This window comes from Hipposideros armiger, unplaced genomic scaffold, assembly GCF_001890085.2.
Source record: "Hipposideros armiger isolate ML-2016 unplaced genomic scaffold, ASM189008v1 scaffold_140, whole genome shotgun sequence".
Lineage (NCBI taxonomy): Eukaryota > Metazoa > Chordata > Mammalia > Chiroptera > Hipposideridae > Hipposideros > Hipposideros armiger.
The window spans coordinates 2,680,110-2,704,245 of record NW_017731490.1 but is presented as its reverse complement, the minus strand read 5'-3'; the positions used below and the strand labels follow the sequence as shown (position 1 = coordinate 2,704,245).

Genomic DNA, 24,136 nt, shown 5'->3' with positions numbered 1-24,136 from the left:
CGGCGAGTATATAACAAACTCTGTATTTTGAGTGGAAATGTTAGGGGGTCGTCTTATACGCCCAGTCGTCTTATACGCCGGCAAATACGGTAGTTGGATCATTTTCAGGAGATTTCAAGATAAGTTGACTGAATTTCTCATTTTGTAAATTTGTAACTGTTTAGTGAAGGAAACAAGTAAATTAGATAGACTCTAGGGGGTGCCTACTTAACAGAGTAAATAGGTAAGAGACTCATTCAACTACCTATGGTTATATACTGATAGGATCAGGACCTCCCGGCATTATCACTAGGACAGAATATAAAATACTAATTAAATCTAGTAATAATTAAGTGCCAATTGGTAGTTAGCTAATTAAATGAGGTCTAACTTCATGCATGCTTACATTTACCAGGTCTGGAAGTGGAAATGAGACCAAAGTGGCTGGTTAAAATCTAAACAGAGCTTTTTGAGTACTCTGGTCAATTTCAGTTCCTTTCAAACTTGTTTTCCAAAGCTAACATCAGTGTTAAGATCTGAGCAAGATTCTAGACTCTTTTTTCCCACAGCTTTATTGAGATATAATTGACAAAATTATAATGTATTTGAAGTATACAGTATGATGGTTTGGTATATGTATACATTAATAATTACACATTATTATACACCGTGACAGATGGGAGTCCTCCCATCTAGTTAATTCACACATCCATCACCTCACATATTTACCTTTTTTTCCTGAGAACATTGAAGTTTCAATTATATAATACAGTGTTGCCAACTGTAGTCACCATGTTGAACATGAGAGCCTTAGACCATGTTCATCTTATAGGTGGAAGTTGGTTCCTTCTGACCAATCTCTCCCTATTTCCCTCAACCCCCAGCCCCTCGCAACTACTTTTCTACTCTGTCTGTTTGACTGTTTTTTAGATTCCTCGTATGAGTGATACCATGCAGTATCTGTCTGTCTCTGTCTGGCTTATTTCACTTAGCACGATGCCCTCCAGGTTCATTATGGTTAGACTCTGGACTGCTTCCCTTGCTACACGGTAGAGGCAGGATGAAGCCCCTGGGGTATCACTGGCAAATGGATAGCAGGTATCCCACAGAGACGTGCTTTGCTTAGGATGGAGGGCGTTACGGGCTCTCTTGCCGTGTGCTTCCCTCAGAGCCCTGATCATCTAGGAGATTCCTTTTCTGGCAGTGTGTACTTCTGCAATCATAGTAATTCAGGTCCTTCATTAATCGCGTTGAGAAAACACTCCGCTTTATTTCTCAGGAGTATTTCAGCACCTCTCTTTATATGTTACGCACCTTCTCACCTGCCCCCTTATTTCCATCTTGTGAAACAAAACAGCAAAAAAAAGAAACAGACAAGTGACATGCAGCTGACAGGCTGGGGACTGCTGACTCCCAGCTCTCAGGGGTAAGTGTCACTGGTGTTTTCACTCAAATGCAAAGTGACAACCATCTGGGAAAATGCCTGTTTTAATCACATGATTTTTTTGAAAATACGTATACTTTGTAGCCATTAGTTGGTCTGGCTCCTTTCTTGTTCTTTGTCTTTCAAAAACATTCCATGGTGACTACTCAGGACAAAACGCAGTCAATTAGACGTGAAACTTTGGGTGTTAAATACTGACAGAGCAGCCAGCAGTGGGTTATAGTATAATTATACAATAAAGTCTATAGATAGATGCAGTCTACCCAGCCTTCTGTTTGCCAAGTGGAAACTGGCTGAAACCCATGAACGAAACTTTCCAACGCTTGAAGTTGTAAATTTAGAGATGTTTTGAAAAATTGCTCTGTTACCAGTGGCAGTTCTTACAATGAGGAAATTAAAAAAGACTAAGAATATGTGCTGACTTTGAGCTATCTCAAGGTTTATCATCTTCATTAAGCCTAATCCCATCTTTTCTTTCCATATAATACTCTATCAAGATGAGACGAGATTTCATAACTGTTTCTATTGGGAAGCTAAAAACCATTCTATAAACATCACTTTTCATAGGCAAAATAAAGTGGGGCTTTTTTCTGGTGAAATAAAATTGATTTTTTAATCCTTTCAATTTTCTATGTGGGATTTTAGGGCACAGTACATCAGCTTCCCAGGAAGTGAGGCAGAATTACTGCCTGTCAGCCAAAGGGATAGGGTGCCTGGAAATTACACGTTTGACGGTCTCCTGGTACATAATGCTGTGTACTGTACAGCAGCTTTGTATGCTGCTGCATGTAATCATAACATTAGTGCTTTCTACTTACTATAACATTACATGTACCTTTCATGCAATTAGTCATTTCATTCTGAATTGTTTGGGGTTTTTTTGTGTTTTTTTAAGATTTTATTGGGGAATTGGGGGAGAGGAACAACGCTGGGATATCAGGAAAGGGGAACAGACAAGTTGCTGTCCTTTTGTTCTGCAGTCTAGTTGTGGAAGACGTCGCTTCACTGGCCCATGTTGGTATTGTGATCATTGCGCTCTTCCCGGCTGAGGCAGTCACTCTCTGGCCACTGGATGGCCTCTCATGGCAGCTCACAAGAGCTCACGCCCGCTGCCTGCCAAGCCCATTGCAGCCTACGCCGTCACCGGCAACTCACGGCGGCCCAGCTCCAGGTCGAGCTGTTGTTCACCATCTTAGCTGTAGAGGGCGCAGCGTCACTGGCTCTTATGTGGGATCCGAACCGGGGCCCTGCTGCTCAGAGCTGCCGTCCCAAGCCAATTCCTAACCAGCGTGCCACTCGGCCGGCCCTGGCTTGTTTTTTAATCATAGCATAACTTTCTATTTATGTCAACTTTACTGAGAGGGGTAGGAAAAGAGAAATGCCTACTTATTTTCAAGTCAGTGGTGCTTTTTGTGTCCTAGCTCTACTCAAGAATAGCCTGCCTCTCTTCCTTCCTTCCTTCCATTTCCATATCATATTTGCTTTTGTAGAGCTGTGTTCTATATGCAGAATATTTTTTGTGAATATTTGGGGTTATGGAATCAGTCTACAGCAGCATTTTTTGTGGTTGTTTAAAAACTCCCTAAGAATAAACTTCTTTTCTTAGGTAAGAATATTTGTGTTTTAAGAGGCAGTTGCATTTGATCAGATATCTGCAGAAAAAATATTTTAGCAGTGTGGTGTTCTAAAATGCTCTGGTACCCCTTACATGAGAATTATTTTTAAAATGTGCAGTATTTTGTTTTAAGAAATGAATATTGAATCATCTACATATAATGATTTTTCCTGATTTCTGATGTTAGACAAAATTTCAAAGCAAATCATCAAAATTTAATTTATATTTAATGAGGCCTAATTAATAATTCACAGTCACTTCTACATGAATATAGTCCAGTTTTTTTGCCATATTTGTCAACTTGTCTTTAAACCAGCCTTTATATTATTTTACCAAATGATAGCAGTCAGTGGAGTTTTTATACGTAAGCTCTTCTTGTATCCCACAGTCCATACTTTTTGCCCTTGCCATCATATATCATGCCTTCCTTATCAAATAACAGCATAGCTCTGGCTGGTTTTCATGTAGGATGCCTTCTGTATGCCAGCCTGTCATTTGCTTCATGTTTTTACAGTACTGTTTTTTTAGGTACTCCTTTCAATTCCATGGTAATTTCTGATCTATCAGCAGTGAAATAAATCTTAGCATCTCTTAATTTTATTTTCCTGCTAGAAGTTGAAAGTGGCTCCCCTGGGGCTGCCAAGTGGCTCAGTTGGTTAGAGCATGTGCTCTGAGCAACAGGGTTGCCAGTTCGATTCCCACATGGGCCAGTGAGCTGCGCCCTCTGCAACTAGATTGAGGACGACTTGAGCTGAGCTGCCAGTGGGTGGCTGGATGGCTCAGTTGGTCAGAGCTTGGGCTCTTAACAACAAGCTTGGCAGTTCAACTCCTGCATGGAATGGTGGGCTGCCCACCACCCTCCACCCCGCAACTAGATTGGAGGACAACAACTTGACTTGGACCTGATGGGTCCTGGAAAAACACATTGTTCCCCAATAAAGTTTAAAAAAAAAAGAAAGGGGAAAAAAAAAAACCAAGAAAGTAGCTTCCCCTTGCCTATCAGATAAAATCTTACATAGGGAGATGCTCCAAATGACTGACGACCCAGCTCCAGAGTACTTTTGTAGTTCCAGTTGTTCCAAATCAGTTTCTTACCCTTCCTGCATATCCCATCCCGTTTGCTCCCTCAACCATTTTTCAGTGTTTGCTTCATACAGTGCTTCCCCTCATCCTCGCCTGCGAAAACCCTGCCGGTTTTCAAGAGTGTAGCTGGTTTTTCCTCCCTGAAGACCTTTCTTAGTCTCCCCAAATGGAAGTAATCTTGTTTTCCTCTGAAATTCCACATTATTGTATCACCATTTTGATTCAGATTTATTTTAAACCTGTTACACGTTTTTTATTTTATCTATAACTTGAATTATCAGTTTCTTATAAACAAAGATTAAAAATGGTAATATTTGTATGTTTTACAATTTCTAGTGTACATTTTTTGTCATCTCATTTAGTTCTACAGCAGCCCTGTGAGGTAAATAATGTTTATCTTTCACTTTTTACTAATGAGTAGAGTGATGCTCACCAAGGTTAAAATATTTGCTCAGGGTCACAGAGCTAGTTAAGGGCAGAGCTAGGACGTAGACCCTAAAGCTCATGCTTTTTCTCACCATCTCACCTAATTCTTATACTAGTAATAACAACAGCAGCAACAATAAAAATAATAGCACCACACTGAGGGCCTATAATGGGCCAGGAACAATGCTTTGCATACAGAGTACAGGGCACTTACAATTTTTCTGTTATACAAAATTTTAAATTACTCTACAAAAAGAGTGAACTCCCTTTACCCATCACTTACTTAGTTTCAACGATTATCAGCATTTTGTCCATCTTGTTTTATCTATTCCCCAAATACTTTTTAAGTACGTCATCTTTTCATACATCTTTTAGGTAATGCATTTTTGTTATAAATATCTCAGTATTATCTCTAATAATAATCACCCCTTAATATACTCTGATACCCTGCCTGTTTTCAGTTTTCCTTAATTTTCCCTGAAGTGTCATTTTACAGTTGATTTGTTCCAATCAGCATCCAAGCAAAGCTTGATCATTGCACTTAATTAATGTGTCTCCCAATCCCTTTGAAAGAGAAAAGGTATTCTGTCCTGATCTCTTTATGCTGAGAGCTACTGACCCATTTTCATGAGTATAAACACTTTATTCAGAATTATACCAGTATGGATAATCTTCCAATGAGGAAATATTTCTAAGAGTAAATTTAATTAAACTAATTTAAATTCTTGATTAACTTACAAAGTGAAATTAAACCATATTAATTTTTTCCAGGCTAGAAATAAATGCTTGATTTTCTAATTTTCATAGCCTTTAATTTTGAAACATTTCATACGCTATGAAAATCAGTAAACATGCATTGAATGCCAACCAAGCAGGACGCTATACACATTGTTACTATATAATTCTGTATAAATCTTCCTATCTCATTCCATCTATTAATTTTGGGCTTATTATGACCTGGAACTTAGTTTTCTGTTGGTAGAGGCTTAGTAAATGTTTGTTGAATTATTTAATATTGAAATACTGTGGGTATTTTATTGCCAAAATAAAAGAATGTGTGAATTTTGCTAATTAGCAATTTGAACTGAGCCCTGGCAGATTGCTACATAACAGCATCAGAACTTCCCCGTGTGGCTACGCCTGCACAGTTGTCTGGTATCAGTGGGGGGACTGAACGATTTGTTCAGAAATGCTCTCCCCTGTGTTGCCAGCTGGAGTGGCAGCAGGGAGTTTGATAATTAATTGTGCCATGCTTCTGTTAAGCCCGGCAGCCAGGGAGTGCCTAGGCTAGGAAGTACTTGGTTTCAGCCAACGCAGTGACTCTCATCTTTATTTGTATTACTTTGTGTCCCTTCTCAAACCCCTTGCTCGGTGAGTTTATCAGAATTACGGTCTGGAAATTCTTTGCTGTTTTGCCGCATCCTCTCTGCCAGGCACTTGGTCCCTCCAGTGTTTCTTAGTGAATATTTTTCTTGTGTTTATTTTGAGTTCCTATTTGGTTTTTGCAGACACATTGATTTCTTTCCCCCACAATATTTATCACAGCTGCTTTGGTCATACCTAACGACCAGACAACTCCAAAGTATATCTTTGCCATTTATAGCAACACAATATTCCAGAGGGAGGTTGCAGGGTTGTGGGTTTTATCATTCCTGTTTGAAAAGGAGGTTGTAACTTTGACAGGAAGCTTTATGAGCAAGTGGGTTTTAGAGCAAACCAGCAGTGCCATCGAAATGTGTGTCTTCTCTGACTTCTGGGTACTCTTTGTGGGCTTTGTTGGTACACGGGCCCATTTGTGCAAATGTTTCGGATCCTTTACTATGATTCAGTTTAAAATTTTTTTTTCTGGTTACATAAGTAATGCACGTTCACTGAGAGAATTAGGGAAATAAGAAATTTCAGTGATCATGTAACAGCAATCTCTTCTTTTGTTATAGGATTAAAGAATATTAGAATCAGAAAGCGGTTAGAGGTCAGCTGTCCTAGGCCCTCTGAATTTAAATGGGCGAATCCAGGCTCAGATGGGAGTAGAAACTCCACCTGACAGGTTAAGCAGGAATCACAGTCCAACTCTCCTAAGTAGTGGTATAGTAAGCATATTTTCAGGCTGGTTTTAAGCAAAATATTGGAAGGTTTGATATTTGATGTAAATGTTCAGGTTAAAGAAAAGCAGCTGCAATTTCTCATGATTTTACTCTATGAGTTTATTTTGTTATTTTTGACTGCACTTGGTATTTGTTAATGACATTCACATAACAGTTTTTCTAAGGAAGAAAAATGCAAAAACATCTCAAAATACTATACAAACTGCTCTGACTCTGTGCAAGTTATTAAAGAATTAGGGGGAACTGGAGGGGAGGGCGAAAGCCAGGCCAGCGCCAAGAGCACGAGGAAAAGCTAATGACAGCCTCTCGGAGTCCATGTAAAATATTGCCACAGAAGAAAAGCTCCAGCGTGGCTGTCTCCCTGTGCCCCTTCCTGAGCCTCGGGGACCATGCGGGGCGTTCCCGGACACGTTTCAGGCTGCTCAATAAGCCTGGAGTCACTGATCTTTGACTCCATGACATCAGCACGTAAACTTGCGTACAAATCTGGTCAGCGAGGCTGTTTCCTGACATTCTGTTTTGCAATGTGGTGAAACAGAAAACAGCCCCATATGTTGAGTCAGAATGGATTTGCCTTCAAACTCCGTTGTGTGCAGGGTTCTTCACTCCTTAGCACTTAAGTTTGCTTCTCTCCAAAGTAGGTACATCACGTCCCACTCACACGACTGACATGAGGATTCAGGTAATTAAGCGCTGAAAGCGTGTGTCCGCGGACAGCGGAGGGCCCTGTAAAGGTTGGTTTCCTCTTTGGCAAAGAGGAAGCGCAGTGTTCCTGGAAGACGTTTCTACCGCTTTTAGCAAAAGCAGGTCACGTGACTCCCCTTTCCTTTCCTTTCCTCCTTTCCTCAGTTTTTAATAGTTATCACCTGTAGGTTCTAAATGAGTTGCCCGTGACAGGCACATGAATGGGGACAGTCCTGGCCTCAAGGAGCATGTCTTCTTGCCGAGGCAGCTGACATGTCACCACAGTACAGGGTGGTGAGTGGTGTCAGAGACCGTGGTTTAGGGACCCAAAGGAGGAAGCCATTCTGGTCCTCAGATTTGAAGGAGAGAAGCTGAGGGGAGGGCCAGGCAAAGCCTCAGAGGAGCAGGACATGTCCTCGGAACACGGAGGGGCGAGCGGAAGGGGAGAGGTGGACGGGAAGGATGGGCTGTTCTGGTCAGAGCAAACAGTGTGAGCAAAGGCTCTGGAGACGGCTGCCTGGTGAGGGGCACGTCTCAGGGAGACTTGCAATGGCTGACAGAGCACGCTCGCAATTGTCTGCTTTGGCAGGGGGTCCTTCGACTTTCAAGTCCCAGAACAGTTCCCCTCAGCCCGAATGCCACTCTAGCCTCATTCTCTCTGCCTGCTTTCGTTCCTCATCAGCGCTTTCCTCCTCCCCCGCCCCCTTGCACAGGACATGGATAGAGTTGCCCACATTCTGCATTTTCTTCTTGTCCAGGGAGACAAGCCCGGAAGCCCTTTTCCTCTTTTGCTGCTAATCTCTCCAAGGAAACAGGGCAACTAAAATAGTAAGTCTGCGGAAGTTATAAGAGTCCCAGATCCTTCGATGCACGTGAGGCCCCTAACCTTTTCCCTCAGAAGCTGGAAGCGCGTGTGCGTCCTGCCCCCGTGCGATTCCTGTCTGGGGGGCTCTCCGTGCCCCTGTTCTCCTGACCCTGCAGCCAGACGGCCGTGGGCCTCCTTGTCTGTGACAGTCCTTCCCAGGACACTGCGCTGAGGAGCAGAAAGGGACAGTAATGACAAGTGCCCTTCTCATGGGACAGTTTGTAGCTTTTAGGAACCCTCACTCCACAGGTTCCTTCTCCCGTTTAAATTTTCACTCACTAAATATTATCTTCACTAAGAGTCGGTAATGATGTGAAAACTATTTCACGCTAACTTTTATTGAAGGATACAAATTGCACATTCGGAATAATGGCTAGTAGGTATAGATAGATAGGCACAGCCACAAAATAAAAATGATAGCAGCTTTGTTTTAGCAGTTGCACATTGGGTAGCGCTTTGTTTTCTAAATTTCCCAGTGAGAAAAATGAGTGTGTATAACTTTTATAGTGGAAAAATAAGATACCGTTTATGTATGTATTCAGTTATTAAAGTAATCCTGAGGCTTTTCTGTTCTAGGTGAAAACTGATTGGAATAAGCTGATGGCTGTAACTTCAGGATATTTATAGAAATTCGTTATGCTTTTAACATTTCCTCCAAGTGATGATCAGAGCTTTAAAAATGAAGTCAGAAATGACCTGATGAGCTCTCTGTTTTAGGAAAATAATGAATTGTGGGCTGGCCTGCTGAGCGTCAGAGGCAGAAACCAAATAGGACCCTTTCTAGGCGTCCAAGAGGAAGGGCTGCCCTTGCGGAGTGAATTGGAGAGGAAGGAGCACGTATGGGAGGCAGGCACTTCCAAGCAGACATGTCCGAAATGAAACTGCTTTTTTGTTTAAAGTATGATTCCCTCTCCACCCAGCAAATTGTCTCCTCCGCCCCTGTTTCCCATGTCAGTGAATGGACCACCCTCCACCCCCTTGCCCAGGACCAAGGCGGACTTCTCCGTCTCCTTAGCGTCACATGCAGCCCATCACCACGTCCTGTTAGTTCCCTTCCCTCAGTGTCCCTGAAACCTGTTTATCTCTGTTCCTTTGTTTACTCTGCCATCGTCTCCTGCCTGAGTTTTTTAAGGAGTTTCCACACTGCTTTCCTTTGCTTTCATGCTTGCTCTCTACCAGACCGTTCTACCAGAGTGATTTTCCAAAACTGAAAACCTGAGTCTGCTGTTCCCTTACCTCAGTGTCTTCTCGGTGCTTTTAGGAAATGGTCCAAACTCTTCTAAGTGGTTTCCAAGACTTTTCCAGAGCTGGACCCTGCCTACTGTTTTAGCTTTGCTTCTCACCAGCTGTAGCAGCTCTTCTCTTGGAATGTCTCTTCATAATCTTCACAGTACTGGTCCCTGTTATTCAGATTTTAGCTTAAGTTACCTAAGGAGAGGTCTTCTCCTCTATAATGAATCATATTAAGTTGCCACCCAGTCAGTGTCACCTCACCCTATCTTAATTTTCTGTGGAGAACTTACCACTATTTAATAATTTTCTTATTTATTCAGTTGTCTAATTACATGTTGCTACCCTTCTACCTATTTTTTCTAATCTACCTTTCAATCTGTTTCCACATTTCTGGAATGGAAGCTCCGTAAGAGCACAACCTTATCTTTTTGGTTCACTCTTATCCCTCCTGACACATGCCAGCACTGAACAAATAATTATTTATACGTTGAATGAATAAATAATTGATCTCCTGGGTACCAATCCCTTCTCTTGTCAGTGTATTTTGCATATTATTTCCATATTGACCTTTTTAAACGTTGATATCACTGTGTCTCTCCCTGACTCAAGAGCGCACATGGATCTTAATTGCCTGTTCCTGTCTGGGCATGCCTCGTACCTCTGTCTCCTTAAGTAGTTGGTGATCACTCCTCTCCCCTAATCTCTCTTGTGTCTGCCATCTTGTGGAATATTTAGTGGACCAAAGAGAAGAGAGAGATGCTGAGCCTATGGGAACCTATATCCCATAAGTTAACAGCAGTTGATCTAGACTGGCAGCTTGTCTTTTGTGGCCCAAGCATATACTTGTATGTCTCACCTCCCTGAGAATCGTGAGGGACAAATTTTGATATTCCCTTTGAGAATTTGTGTATCTTAGAAGAACTGCCTCAGTGTTAGGGCAAAGATGGTGCTTCATGAATACTCTTTCAATCCACGGTGCTTGTAGCATGCCTCTCTTCACAAGGTTTTTGAGTGTGTAGCAGAAATACCAGTATAATGCTGCTTCCCCTTACTGGGCTTTGGCCTTGCTGCTGGACACCAAGCTTTTCCCTTATCTGCCTAGTTATTTTTTTTTTTTTTAGGATGGATCCCTAGAAGTGGGGAAAAAGATAATTCAAGGCCATGTTACCTGGATTAATTACAAGTTGAAAGAAATGTAACCAATTATGTTGGGACTAAAAACATCAGAATCTGACAGACCTGGATTTGAAACCCCGCTCCACTCTGACTAGCTGTGTAACTGTGAACTTGTTGCTTAATTTCTCTGAGCGTGGGTTTCTTGATTCGTGAGGCTGGAACAATCATAATACCTGTCTCATAGGACTATTATGATAATTAAATGAAATAATATGTGAAAATACTTAGCATAGAGCCTGGCACAGTATAAGAAATCAATGTGTTATTTATTGCTAGATCTCAGCTTTTTTATCCACTTCTGTTCTTCCCACACAAATCACTTGTTAAAGGATTTACATCCCATTAATATCATAGTCTACCTCTAAGTGAAAATTTAAAAATGAGGAATTAGCTTGGGAGTGGATTCCATTTTTAATAGTCAGCCCTCTGCAAAAGGACAGCGGTGCTCAGCGTCAGGATGTGGTGAGGAAATGAGCATTTGTAGGAAAAGCATGTAGAGTTGAGACTTCGTACTAAACCCTGGTTATAATAGTAGGTTTCCAAGGTTTTAAAGGACTACAAAGTGGGGTACAAGGAGAAGAAGTGAGTGTTTGATTACAACAGAAGTACGGTAATGTCTTCCTGCAACGGAAAACCATACTTCTGAAGGACTGATTAGAAACATCGCTGTTTTTATACTTGCTTGATCACCTTTGATGCCATCCTTTAAGTCTTAAATAGTTAGTATTCTGCTGTAATGTTGACACTTCGGTGTCAAAATAATAGATTAGAAAAAAAAGATGTAGAAGTGTAAAAATTATGTACAAGTAAAATCTTGGATTGTGAGTAACTTGGTTTGTGAGTGTTCTGCAAGATGAGCAAACATTTCTGTTAGGTTGGTGCAAAGCAATAGCAGTTTTTGCCATTACGAGTATGCTATTACTTTTGCACACCTAATAATACATTTTAACTTGGTAAATGAGTGATGTCTTGCAATTCGAGTAGTTTGTTTCCGGAACGAATTATGCTTGCAAACCAAGGTATTTGTGTATTTTCTTTCAAATAAGAGTTTAGAACTAGTGTATATATTTAGAAGTAATTAAAAAAAATACCCTATGTCACAGAAGATGGGCTGTATATGTTTGCTAGCTTGGTTTTCATTAATAATAGCTAAAATAGTACAACTTTGAAGAAATGGAGTTTGGTAAAAGATTCTTCTGGTTTGTTTTACCCCCAGACAAAGTCTCTGTTTGTGTAATTACAGGGTGTAGGAAAAAACAAGATTATCGACAGATTTCTTCATCTGCTCAATCGACCCCGCGAATATATCCAGCTCCACAGGTAAGAGGAAAAGACCCACAACCACTTAAGTTCTGGTTTAGTTATTTCTTTTTCCCCTGTATAATTTAAATTACTTCCTTAAATGCCCATTTTTTAAACCCATTTTATTTTTGCTCCTCTTGCTCTTATCTCTCCTTAAAAGGTAATACAACCATGCAAAGTTTATTTTTAAAGTGACTAATGCTTTATAAACATGAATTAATAGATATTTTGTGGGCAGAGAGTGATGAACATTATATTCCAGGAGCAGATTTCATCAACAAAAAGGCTCTTAAATTAGAAGAAAAATGTGTAGAGGCTAACTCCACACTAACAGAAAGCTAAAATAGCTCACAAGGAGAAACAATAAATGATATGAATCTCAGGTATGAGATAAGGAACTCAAAAATATGGAAAAAATAAATTATTTGCCTCCTTGCCTTCCTTAAAAACACTTTGTGGATTGTCTTTGTGGATTATCCCAGAATGCTGGTTCAGAGATAGCTTTTAATCAAGTAGATTTTCTAGACATGGATTGTTTTTAGATTGTTATTGTTTTAATCTCAAGAGATAAAAAATAGTGTGCAGTAGAAACAACATTGGATGGAATTACAAAAATTATTTTCTGGTTTGGGTCCTTTCCCTAAATAATGATGTGTTCTTAAAAGAAAATTGTAGGAGAAAAAAGGCATAGTTAATGGACCAAAGAAGAAAGAGAAGAGAACCAAAGTAAAGCTGAAGGATGGTCAAAACCTCCCTCTTGGGATTTACACCTCTGGCTGTGGAGGGTTAACTGGTGCCAGATTGGTCCTATCACAGTAAAGAACTATAAAATGGGACAAAACACCAGGAAAAGAACAACGACCGGGAGGGCTGTGAGCTGACCCGCCGTCAGATCTCCCACATGGTTAGGAGCCTTCAGGAAACACTCCTGGTATTCAGAAGACACCTTATGAAGCCTGTGCTGTAGAACAAGGACCCATCTATCCATAGAATAAGTACTACTACACATACCCTTGCAAAGTTTAAAAATTAGCCTTGAAGAAACAAGGATGCTTGCTACTTAACATTATTTTGGAAGTTTTTCCTCATTCAAAATGACTTTAAAAATTACAGGGATGAGTATCAGGGGGAGACATGCCTTGAAAAGATCAACTTGATTCAAAAGTAAATTACTCCTTAGCTGAACAAACTAATATTGAATGAAGGAAGACTACAAAATCCAGACATTCAACATCAAAGCATTTATAATGTCAAGCACTGAATGGAAAATTACTAGATTTACAAAGAAACATGAAAATTGGTTATAGAAGTAGACTCCAAAATGGTGAACAATGGAATTAGCAGACAAGGACTATAATACAGTGCCGTAAATATGTTCATGCATTTAGAGAGAAAAAACATGAATATAATGAGGGAAGTATTAGGTATTCACCATACGAAATGGCAACCCGAAAAAAGCAGTCTTATATATGAGCAATTGGAAACTCAAAAGAAAGGAGAAAGAATAAAGCAGAAAAATATTTGAAGATATAAATGGTGAGAAAATTCCAAAATTGGATGAAAAGTATAAAGTCACCAATCCAGGAAGCTCAGTGAAACTCAAGCAGGATAGACCGGAAACCATGACAAAGTACTTTATAATCAAATTGTTGACTATTGAAAGAGAAGAATCTTTAAAACTGCTGGAGTAAAAAAGACATACTTTGTACCCCCTTATCCACGGGGGATAAGTTCCAACCCTCAGTGGATGTCTGAAACTGTGAAGCGTACTAAATTCTAAATATACTGTGTATTTTTGCTATATCTACATACCCTATTCACTTAAAGGAGGCATTTTATGACTTCTCTTTGGCAATCCAAGTTGCCAGCATCACTATTCTTACACTTTGGGGCCATTATTAAGTAGCATTAGGGTTATTTGAATACAAGCACTGGATACTGAAAACTGAGATGGCTACTAAGTTACCAACAGCCAGAGAGCATCTGCAATGAGTAGGCTGGACGAAGGGATGATTCACATCGTAGGCGGGATGGAGTAGGACAGCATGCAATTTAAACTTTAAACTTTTTCAACTTGATAGGAGAAATCTGTAAAAAACCTACAACATATTTAATGGTGAAAAACTAAATGCTTTCCTCCTATGACTCTGGAAAAAGCAAGGATATTCAGCATCGTGCTGGAGGTCCCATCCAGAGTAATAAGGCAAGAGAAAGTAATAAATGGCATACATGCTGACGTGGAAGAAGTAAAACGGTCTCTTTTTAGAGTTGACATGATTGTGTGTATAGGAAATCCTAAGAAATCTACAAAAAAAGAAGAAGAAAAACTCATCAGAGCTATAAGTGAATTGAGCAGCATCATAGGATAAATGGTCAATGTAAAAACTCAAATGGATAATAAGGAAATAAAGTTTTAAAAATACTATTTACAATAACATAAAAACATGAAAAATTTAATAGCATATGTGCAAATTTTATCTAAGGTCATCTCAGCTTCCGTAGGTCACCTCCATAGTTTCAGAAAATTTCTAGCCTATTCCCTTATCTTCTCATGGTTTTTCATTGTATTAATGATGCCTTATAAAACCTAGTAGTTTCAACTTTTTTTTTTTTTTTAAGAATTTACTATGTCAAGATTATAGGGCTAAGTATTACGGGAGATATAAGAAACATAATCTCTATTTAAGGAGCTGTAAAAAACTTCTTGATTGTAATTATTTTCATCTTTCATGTTCATTAAATCTGAAAAACTCTTCCTTTTTTCTCTCACCTTTAAACTTTTCCGCCGGTTTTTCTTCCTACATGGACGAAGTTTGGGGAAAATAATGAAAGAATCAAAATATGTAAATAGTTTGCTAGTTCTCACCTGAATAACTTATTTGTAAAATATCATATATCTCCAGTTTTTGAGCCAGAAGGCACAGGGCAAGATGCATATTTTACATTTTAAGGATGACTCGGTGAGCGCTGCAGTTGTTCAGTATATGTGCTGCTGAAATGAGCACTGCAGTTGTCCTCCTCAGGAGAATTTGTGCTGTTTTATTTCATTTGCATTGTGTTTAGTTTTTAGTGTTTAATGGTGTTCTTAAAAATACATAATTACTTGAAAGTTTTAATGAATATATATACTGATGTACCTTAAGTGTATAATGTTAATTTAGAGCAAAACCAAATGAATTTAAATTTTATATTTTAAAAGACTCAAGCAGAAAACCAGTTTCCTCTTAAGAGTGACTTCAGAAGTTGACATCAGCTCTCAAATGTATGCCCCAGAAAGAAGGACGTCACTTTATATAAGAGTCCCTTTGTATAGTGGGGCCATTTTTCCATTCCTTTGTATCGGACAACAATATATTTTTAAAGAAAGATATATTAGGCTCGACTACCTCAGTCAGTTCTGATTATAGATTATGGAGGTTTGTAAAACAATCAGCAAAAAAGGAGGCAAAGAAATTAAATTGGTATTTATAATTATTCCTGGGTGTGTGTTACCATCACGCTCATGCACAGACAGGCCTTTTGCTTATGATTCATTATCTCTAATAGTTAGTTATAAAGAGTTTTGATGCATCTCATTTTTCTGGGAATTATTCCTTCTCTTCTAGTTATTGGTATAAAGTTGTTTGTAATATATTTTAATGGGCTTAGGCTCAGTCAATGATATCTTCATGATTATTCCTACTTTTGGTTCTTTGCCTTCTCTCTCATTTTCACATGATCAGCTTTGCCAGGAGATTATCAGTATTATTGGGTCTGTTCAAGGAACCGACTTTTTCATTGTTAAATATCTCTTTTGTGTTTTTCTTTTCTATTTCAATAATTTCTGATTTTATCTGTATCAGACCCTCCCTTTTGTTTTCTTTGGGTTGAATGTGTTGTTCTTTAGTAAACTTTTTTTCTTTTTTCATATAAATGCTTAAATCATTGATTTTCAACCTTCAATTTATATGTGTGTTTGAGGCTATCTCTCTTTGGATCTCAGTGTTTTCATCTCTAAGTAAGAGGAATAAATAGGGTCATTTCTAGTATATTTTTTATCTCTACATTCTAATATCTTTCTCTTTTTTTAATGTTTATTGGGGTGACAATTATTAGTAAAGTTACATAGGTTTCAGGTGTACATATTTTAATGTCTTTCAACAGGCCAGAAGAAGGCCGTATTCAACATGATTTTAAAAATTTAGATTAGAGATTCCACCCTGTACTTCCTGCCTGGACTGTCTTTTACACCAACCTTTGGTTGTGAAGTAACCCATGATCTATAAATAGCAAAACAGTAGATACTGCTTGTTTATGTTTGTGGTGATCCTGACATTGGTTACATAAATGTGTAGATATATTATCTGTGGATTTCTAAGTTCAAAATGTAATAAAATTTCAAAGCCATATGTTTATACAATTTTTGTTATAACACCCATTGCTATATTATTGATTGATGATAGTATTACCAAAAAAAAAAATCCATTCACTTAACAGGGGCCGTAGGTATCTCTATTTGGCAATATTTGATATTTTGTAAAGTTGGAAGTAAAAAGCCTCCATTTCTGTTTAAAATATGTCATGTTAATGAATTTTTATTAATTACATGGAATTCCCATTAATGTCAATGTGAAGAGTTCTTTCTTTATTATATATGCCATTAGGGCTGTATTTGCCATAAAATTTAAGCTATAAAATTGCTTTAGAGAAACATAGTTTTAAAGAGCTAAAAATAGCAGTCGAAAAAAATGTTTAGACTTCTCTGATCAATGGGTGAACTACTTAAGGTCTTTATTTATTTTAGATTCTTTTTAATGGATTTGTGATGTTGCCATCTAAATAATCAGCCACACTCATTTTAGTTTATGGATATCATTCCAACAAAATTAGTTATGAGCCATTAAAAACATAATCTTGATAAGTAAAAGCATCATCAAACATACATGAATGGCCATCTTATAATTATCAGATCTCATGAAATAAGCAAGCTGGGCAGTTCATGTCTTTAACTGAAATCAAGATGTTGTCCTAAGGGTATTATTTAGGTAATTTAAAAGATTAATGGACATCATTACTTTTGATGTTACATATTTCAGGCAGAAGAGACTGCATGGCTCACACCTGTGAACCGCATCTAGTTACTTTTTGTTCCACAATATTATGTTAGTTTGACATTAAAGAGGACACTTAGTATATCAACTTCTGGAGCTGTATTTCCTCCTTGGATAAAAGTACACTTCTGTATTAAAATTGGAACTACCTTAGGGTTTTGAAATCCTCATGATACCAGTTTTTTTTGTTTTTTTCATTTGCTGCTCCTCGTGTATGGAGATGCAGGCACAGGTTCAATCATTAGCATGACCGGTGCTCTTGGTTACTCTCCTAACAGGGGTGCCCATTGTAAATACAGTGTTCTCAGGTCCCCCAGTATAATCCCAACTTTCAGAGGGGTTTTCCTTGGGTCTGCTCAGTGTATTCCAGACTGAACCATTCTCTGTCCTGCTCACAAGTTATGAACTTGTATTCATGCCTGTCTTTATCCTTGCATCTAAAACGCACTCTACTTCTCCCCTAATCCTTTATGATTTGGTCCATCGTTATTTCTGTATGGACTCTTTTCTGATTTGTTTTTCTGGGTGTAACTGTTCCCTTTTCTGAAACTCCATAGGACTGAATTTGTGACTAAGATAAAAAGAACATGGATTTTAGACATTAAGTTGTGTCTTCACTATTAACTTACGTGTGGCCCTGAACTCCTTGAGAACTAATTTCCTTACCTATCAAATTGAAATAATACCCTGCAGGGTAATTGTGAAAACTGAATGAGACTGTGTGCAAAGGACCAACCACAGTATCTGGCACATTTTAGGCACCTAAATTTTTAGGCAGACTAGTAAATACTGGTTTCCTGCTACATACCCCACTTTCTCGTCTCACTCTGATTCGCATGTATCAGTAGTTCATTTCTATATCTTATTTCCCTCCTCTCACCCCTTCTCTTCCCCCAGTCCTGCCTCCCCAACTAAATAGTGAGCTTTTTGAGGGCAAGGAGTCTTGGTTTATTTTTTATGTATTAGTTATTCATCTAATTTAGTGGATTCCTGTTGCTTGCCAGTAGCCGTTTTAGGCACGGATAATGTACAGATGATGACCTTAATCTTGACTTAGAGGTGCTTGCTGACTTTCCAGCATTTCTGACACAGTGTTGGATATCGGCTATGAAAGCTGTGGGAACCTAGCGGAGAGGTGCCCAGCCCCGAGTGTGTGTATGTGATATGGCAGGAGATGTCTGCAGAAGGTGGCACGCACACTGAGCCTTACGGGATAAACAGGAGTTTTCTCAGTGCAGAACAGAGCAAGGGGCGTTATGCTTATTAAACAAAAGGCCGGCTGAAAACCAGGAAGGGAGAGGCAGCCGCTGTAGCGTGGGCTGTATATGCAGAGAGGAACTGGAGGCCGGAAGATGGGAGCTTCGTAGGGCTTCATGACGCTGGGCTTTGTCCCGAATGCAGTGTGATGGAGTTAAAGCGAGAAAGGCCGTGAGGACCACGGTCTGCAGGTAGATCAGAGCCAGATGGGACTTGAATCGCAGAGAACACTAGGCGGTGCTCGCAGTAATCCAGATAAAATGGTTGGGGCTGAAGGAACATACTGGCAGTGAGAATGGAAAGAAAGGATTTATTTGAAATAGGTTTAACTGGCTAATTTTAGAAGCCTTGGTAACTGCATGGAGGATGAGGGGGAAAGAGAACAGTAACTTTCTTACATATAGCCTGCCCATCATGAGGCGGGTTCTGTGATTCCCAGTGCGTGTGTGTTGAAATGACTCAGTGTGTGCTAATTCCATCTGGACTTTCGGGCTCAAGCTCCGCTCTGATCAGCCCTCCCTGCCAGAGGCACTGATGGTTGTTTTGGAATTAAGGAAGATCCCTTATTGACTTAGGTATGACCTGTGGCTGCATTATTTAAGTGCTCTACCCCCTGGGATGGTTACAGTACTGCATTAGATAGATAAATGGTCATGGTTAAAACACTTGCTTTTCCTCTTTCATATTTTTATATACTTTTTCTTTGTGAAATCAAATGAGGTAAACTGAAGTGTAGAACGGTAGCATTGACCCTCTTCCAATCAAATACCCTGGAGTAAAGGATGACATACTTGAGCAAACCTGTAAGCCTAATTCAACCTGTAAGGCTTTCCTCAGGCTGAAGAAAACCGAGTGTGACACTGTAAATTTTGAAATCCACAGAGTCCCAGTGGAAACTAGACAAACTAAAAGCTTTTCTGAAGTCTCAGGAAAGAAAATTGTTATTGAGCCATCAGGACATTCTTGTAGCACTGGTAAGAGCAGTGAGAACTAGCGGCCTTCTGCCTCGCCTTCCCCATTACGAATTTGGAAAAGCTGGACAGCGGTTTCCCCACTAAGAATGCCGTCTGCTTGCCCGTGTTTTACAAAATGAGCTACGCCAGCACCTCGAACTTTTCCGTGGAGCTCTTTAGGTTTGTAATAGTTCTTGACTCTCCTCTGGATGACCCCCCCAAATCCCTTTTAAGTTCCTGTATTATTTTTGTTTATTTAACAAGCACGTACATAGCAGCTATTCTGTGCTGGGCGCTGTTCTAAACTGTTTCCAAGTTGTAACGCAGCCCTGCTCACTACAACTCTATATGAGATGAGGACCGTGACCACTTCTGTTTCTCAGGGGTGGACACTGAGGCACAGAGAGGTTAAACAGCTTGCCTGAGGTCACACAGCTGGCTTCATACAGCCTGGTTTCAGCTCTGCCCTACCCACGGCACACGGTGCTGCTTGGTTGTGCTGATCGAATAGTATTTTAGTGACGACAGTACTTCAGATAGTACGTCACTAAAGTGCTAGCCGTGGGGTAAGACTGTTGGCCAGTCAGTTCTTACGTTCTGTATTTCAGTCTATAGATAATAGCTTGACTTTCAAATCCTAGCATCATATTTCCCATCCTTGCCCAGGTTAACTTTCCTTTGGCCAGGTAGCCCCTAGTTTTGCCTTTTTCAATAGTAATATCCTGATTAAATTTCATTTTCTGTTTTCTTGACCACTTCTCCAGATTATTACACTTCCTTTGGCTCGTCCTCACACATCCCCTGAGGTTTGTTATCGGTACATTGAATAGCTCTGTTGTCTGTTCCATCACCCAGGTAACGCATAGAAACACGAAGCAAAGCGTTTCCTGTGGCCTTTGATGTGGGGTCGCTCCCAGGCTTCAGTTCTCAGTGCACCCACTGAGTAGTTGTGGGGTGTCCGACGCCAGAACCCCGAAGCTGGAGAGACCAGCAAGCAGCCTGCGCTAGGCTGTTTGGGAACGGGGAGGATTCCAGGAGACTCTTTTTCATCTTTATTTCCTAAATCACAAGCTAAACAAGCTTGAGAACCCCTGACGCGGTGTGTATTTTTTGTTGTTTTTAGTTTTGTTAATATCCCTTGCCGCTAGAGAATAGCTACATTTTTTCAAGTATTACGTATTTTTTTTTAGTTTGAGAAAAACTTTAAAAATCCAAAAAATGTAAATCAAAATACATAACACATACCCAAATTTGTCACGCCGAGCTAACCACTGTTACTATTTTTTCAAATTTGATGCTACTCTTCCTTCAGAAATAAAACACGACTTATCGTGATAGCCGAAGTTCCCTCTACCCACTGCTCAATCTCATCTCCCCTTCTCCAGGTCGCTCACTGCTATCAACTGAGTTTGTAGACATTCAGTCTTTTGTTTTGTCTTGTTTTTTTAACTTGTAATGCAAATTTTTTGTTGAGAAAATTATTTCGCACTGACTTCCATGATAAAATCAGTGCCATTCTGAAGGGTGGAGGGGTTTTCAAAGTCTTCATCTTTAGTTGTAATAAAAATAAACTGAACCTTACAGTTGTCTCAAGCCCACGCTGTGCCTCAGGCTCGGGGCCTCCCCCATCCGCATCACTTTCACATGTCTCCCAGCATCCCTGGGCAAACAGAGAGAGTGAGGAAGTATCTGGGCCAGTGCCATGTACTTCCCAACAGTCTTTTTATTCATTAACACCTAATTTGTTGTTGTTGTTGAGCTTTAGAAGCTTCTGTTCCTCGTTAAGTGAGACACACGGCTGTAGGCAGGCTCTTCGGGTGTTGGCAGCAGTGGCATGAGCAGAAGGCGGTGGGGTGAGGTGTTTAAACTTGGTGAGCAGGTTTGTGTCTCACTGGGGTCTCCCGGTTCACAGCTCCGTTAGGTAGACTGAGGTACAGCTGTAATGTCCGGCGCAAGAAGAATTCAGAGCACTGCTGAAAAGTCTAGGAATTGTGCCTACAGTTAACTTCTTTCATTCATCCAAATGGTAACATGTCTAGGTCGTGTCGTCTAGAAGCAGAGCCAGAGATGGAAATGCCTGTGTGACTTTAGAGGGAGAGCTTTTAGCTGAGACTTGAGAGAAGTGCAGGAGTTCAGGGAAGCCTGGCCTCAGGCTCTTCACAGAAGCCTGGAGCCTGAATGGCAAGACTCAGTTATCCCACCTGGAGCAAGACGGACAGCCTTTCTGCTCCCATATCATTACGGCATTGGCTAAGGGCCGCCCCCCAGTGGAGGGGTGAGGGGGAACCTCTAACCTCCCAGGCACTTCTGGGTGAGGTAGTTCCCATTGGTGGAGGGCAGTTCTCCGGAGCAGGGTGCAGCTGTGAGCTTTCAGAAGCCAACGCTGGGGGCTCCTGGGGGGACGGGTGCAGTTGCTAGGGGACGGGTGCGTATTGTGGTCCAGGACATCTGGGAGGGGCCCCAACAGCATCTGCAACACCTTTATCAGCTCCCTGAGTATACAGCCCCAGCACCTTGAGAAAAACGGCGACGAACACGACAGACAAGGTCGTTCCTGTCCTAAAGCTCTCTTTCTGGCATAATGAGGAGATGTGCAACAGCCACTTCAATAAACAGGAAACATCACATAATAGAAATGGTATAAAGGTATTTACGGGGTCCTGAGATGGCGAGTACAGGGGAGACTTGTTGGGGCATAGATCTCAGAGACGTGGGTGAGTTTAGCAGCCATGACTATCTTCCTAATTGTCGTGGGATTTGCAGCAAGACGGTCTGGCATTTCAGCATCTCTGTCTGTCCTGGAGACCCGGTGGATGGGATGGCCCAGTGTAGGATGGATCCGTAAAGCATTACCGATTTCAGGGACTAGAGGGCTGTAAGGACTTGGCTAGTGATGGTTTGGAATAGGACGGCCGCCAACAGCTGAACATTTGAGTGACACTGATAGACAGTAGCCTGTTTCCAGTCTTTTGCGTCTATAAACATGCCCTTGTTTTTAGGTTTCATCTATGTATTAAGTACTTCCTTTTTTTTCTTTTAGGGGTGGTTTTGGAGATTTTCTGGATGACCTTAAATAAATAGCACTAATACCTAAACTCAAATGACAGAATAGGTCAAATGAACCACACCCTCAGATTCATCCTGAGAGAGCAGAAGGGATTGCCCAGAAGGAAAGAGAACTTTTCAGTCCCAAGATGTCATAGCTGTTTTATGTCTTAAAAAGGTGTGGTTGTTGAGATGCCCACCAGCAAAAGCTAAAAAGGCTGCACATGGCACCTTTCCAGCGTCGTTCCGGAGGCTCTCCACAGTGGATATCCTGCCAGGGTTCATAAAGCACGGAGAACAGTTGCTATTGTAAACCACTCATTTATTTAATTTTGGGTTCAAGAAATGTAATAGGCACCAGAAAAGACAGCCAGATGCTGACTTTGCTCTGTGCAGCGTCAGCTGTCTCCAGCTCACCGCCGTTTCTAGAAGGTGTGGGCTCTGGGCAACTGGGTGTATTCTGGGATAGCTGACACGTTCAACTTTATATTTTAATCTGCATTCCGTTCTTCTATTCCTGTTTTAAAAAACTGATTAGAAAATATTTTTTTAATAGGGGAAAAGGAAAATAATCTGCACACCGTTTTTCTTTCTTCTTTTTGTCGGGGAAAGGATAAATGAAGTTTCTACAAAGAAATTAAGTCATTTTGAGTCCCTAAAATTTACCAGGCCAGAAAGCTAGTTTTCAGAGTAAAGACAATAGATCAGTTTTTTAATATACCATTTTAGTAGACGTGTTTTTCTTATTTTTTAAAGACTAGACAATTTACAAGACTTTCAGAGTTTGTTAAGAGACTTGACAATCAGCATGGCTTTGAATTTTTTTTTAAATAATGTCAAAATAGTATTAGGAGATGTGGTAAAGGCAAGTAGATTTTGAAAACTGAGTGTGTGGAAATGTTTAGCTTCCATCAGATGACTGTTTTGCTGTGGCTGTTTCTGCCTTCTCTTCCCAGCAGGAACTACCCCTGAAGAGCAAAAGGGCATCACAGCAGACTTCCTCCATAAGCATCGTCCCTTCACTGTCCTCCTTCCTTCTGTGGTGTGTTAGGATATTTTGCATCTGGACATATTAGTGATGAGTGATTGATTACTCCATGAACTATTTGTCCTCCAAAACAACTATTTTAAGAGCTGGAGTCCTTCCAGTCACTTTGGCAGAAGTAATATTTGGCTTATCTTACTAAAAGGACTTTTCCCTCAAAGCATTCAGAGCACATATAATAATACTATTTTTCATTCCACTTTTTTCTTCCTTCCTTGTTACTCTACTATACTTCTTATATTCTATTTTAATTCCCTCTGTAGAGATGAGTGATCTTGGCTTCAAGAAGTTAAGAGATTGCCCAAGCTAGGAGGACTCAGATTTAGGCCAGAGCTGTTTTTTAACTCTCACTGCAGTCATCACAGCTAATTTGCGCCTTCCTTATTTTGTGTTGGATACCAGTACTGCTTAGAATAATGCCTGTTTCTGTCTAAGGGCCTAGGGAAATTTGTTTCCCAACATGGCAAAATAATTTGTCTTTTATAGGCAGGAGTAGGAAGGTGGTCTGCTTCTGTTCAGCAGAGCTCAGAATGTTTGCAAACGGTTAATTCTCACATTTGTATGCATCGCCTCTAAGTACCACTCTCTGTTTCATTAGTGATAATTATTATTAGTGTTCCTTACCTTTACTTCATGAGTTATTTTAAAATAAGCCTTGTGGAAATGATATTCTTGATGCTGCCATGAACAACTTCTTCACTTGAAAATGTCTTTCAACAACATTTATTTCTCAGTAATGCTATGCTTATATCTCATTTGCAAAAATGACCACTTCATTGTATTTTCATAATCATCCCTCTTTTTAAAATATGGAGCAGATATTTGTTAAGTGCC

General features: G+C 40.1%; 1 protein-coding gene across 1 annotated transcript in view; it reads left to right on the top strand.

The window, feature by feature from the left end:
• The window catches only part of VWA8 (von Willebrand factor A domain containing 8), a 315,962-nt gene that overhangs the window by 130,623 nt on the left and 161,203 nt on the right, over positions 1-24,136 (top strand). Inside the window, 3 exon segments of the mRNA XM_019650364.1 lie at positions 11,854-11,930; positions 16,102-16,122; positions 19,571-19,597. Coding sequence (XP_019505909.1) covers positions 11,854-11,930; positions 16,102-16,122; positions 19,571-19,597 — 125 coding nt within the window.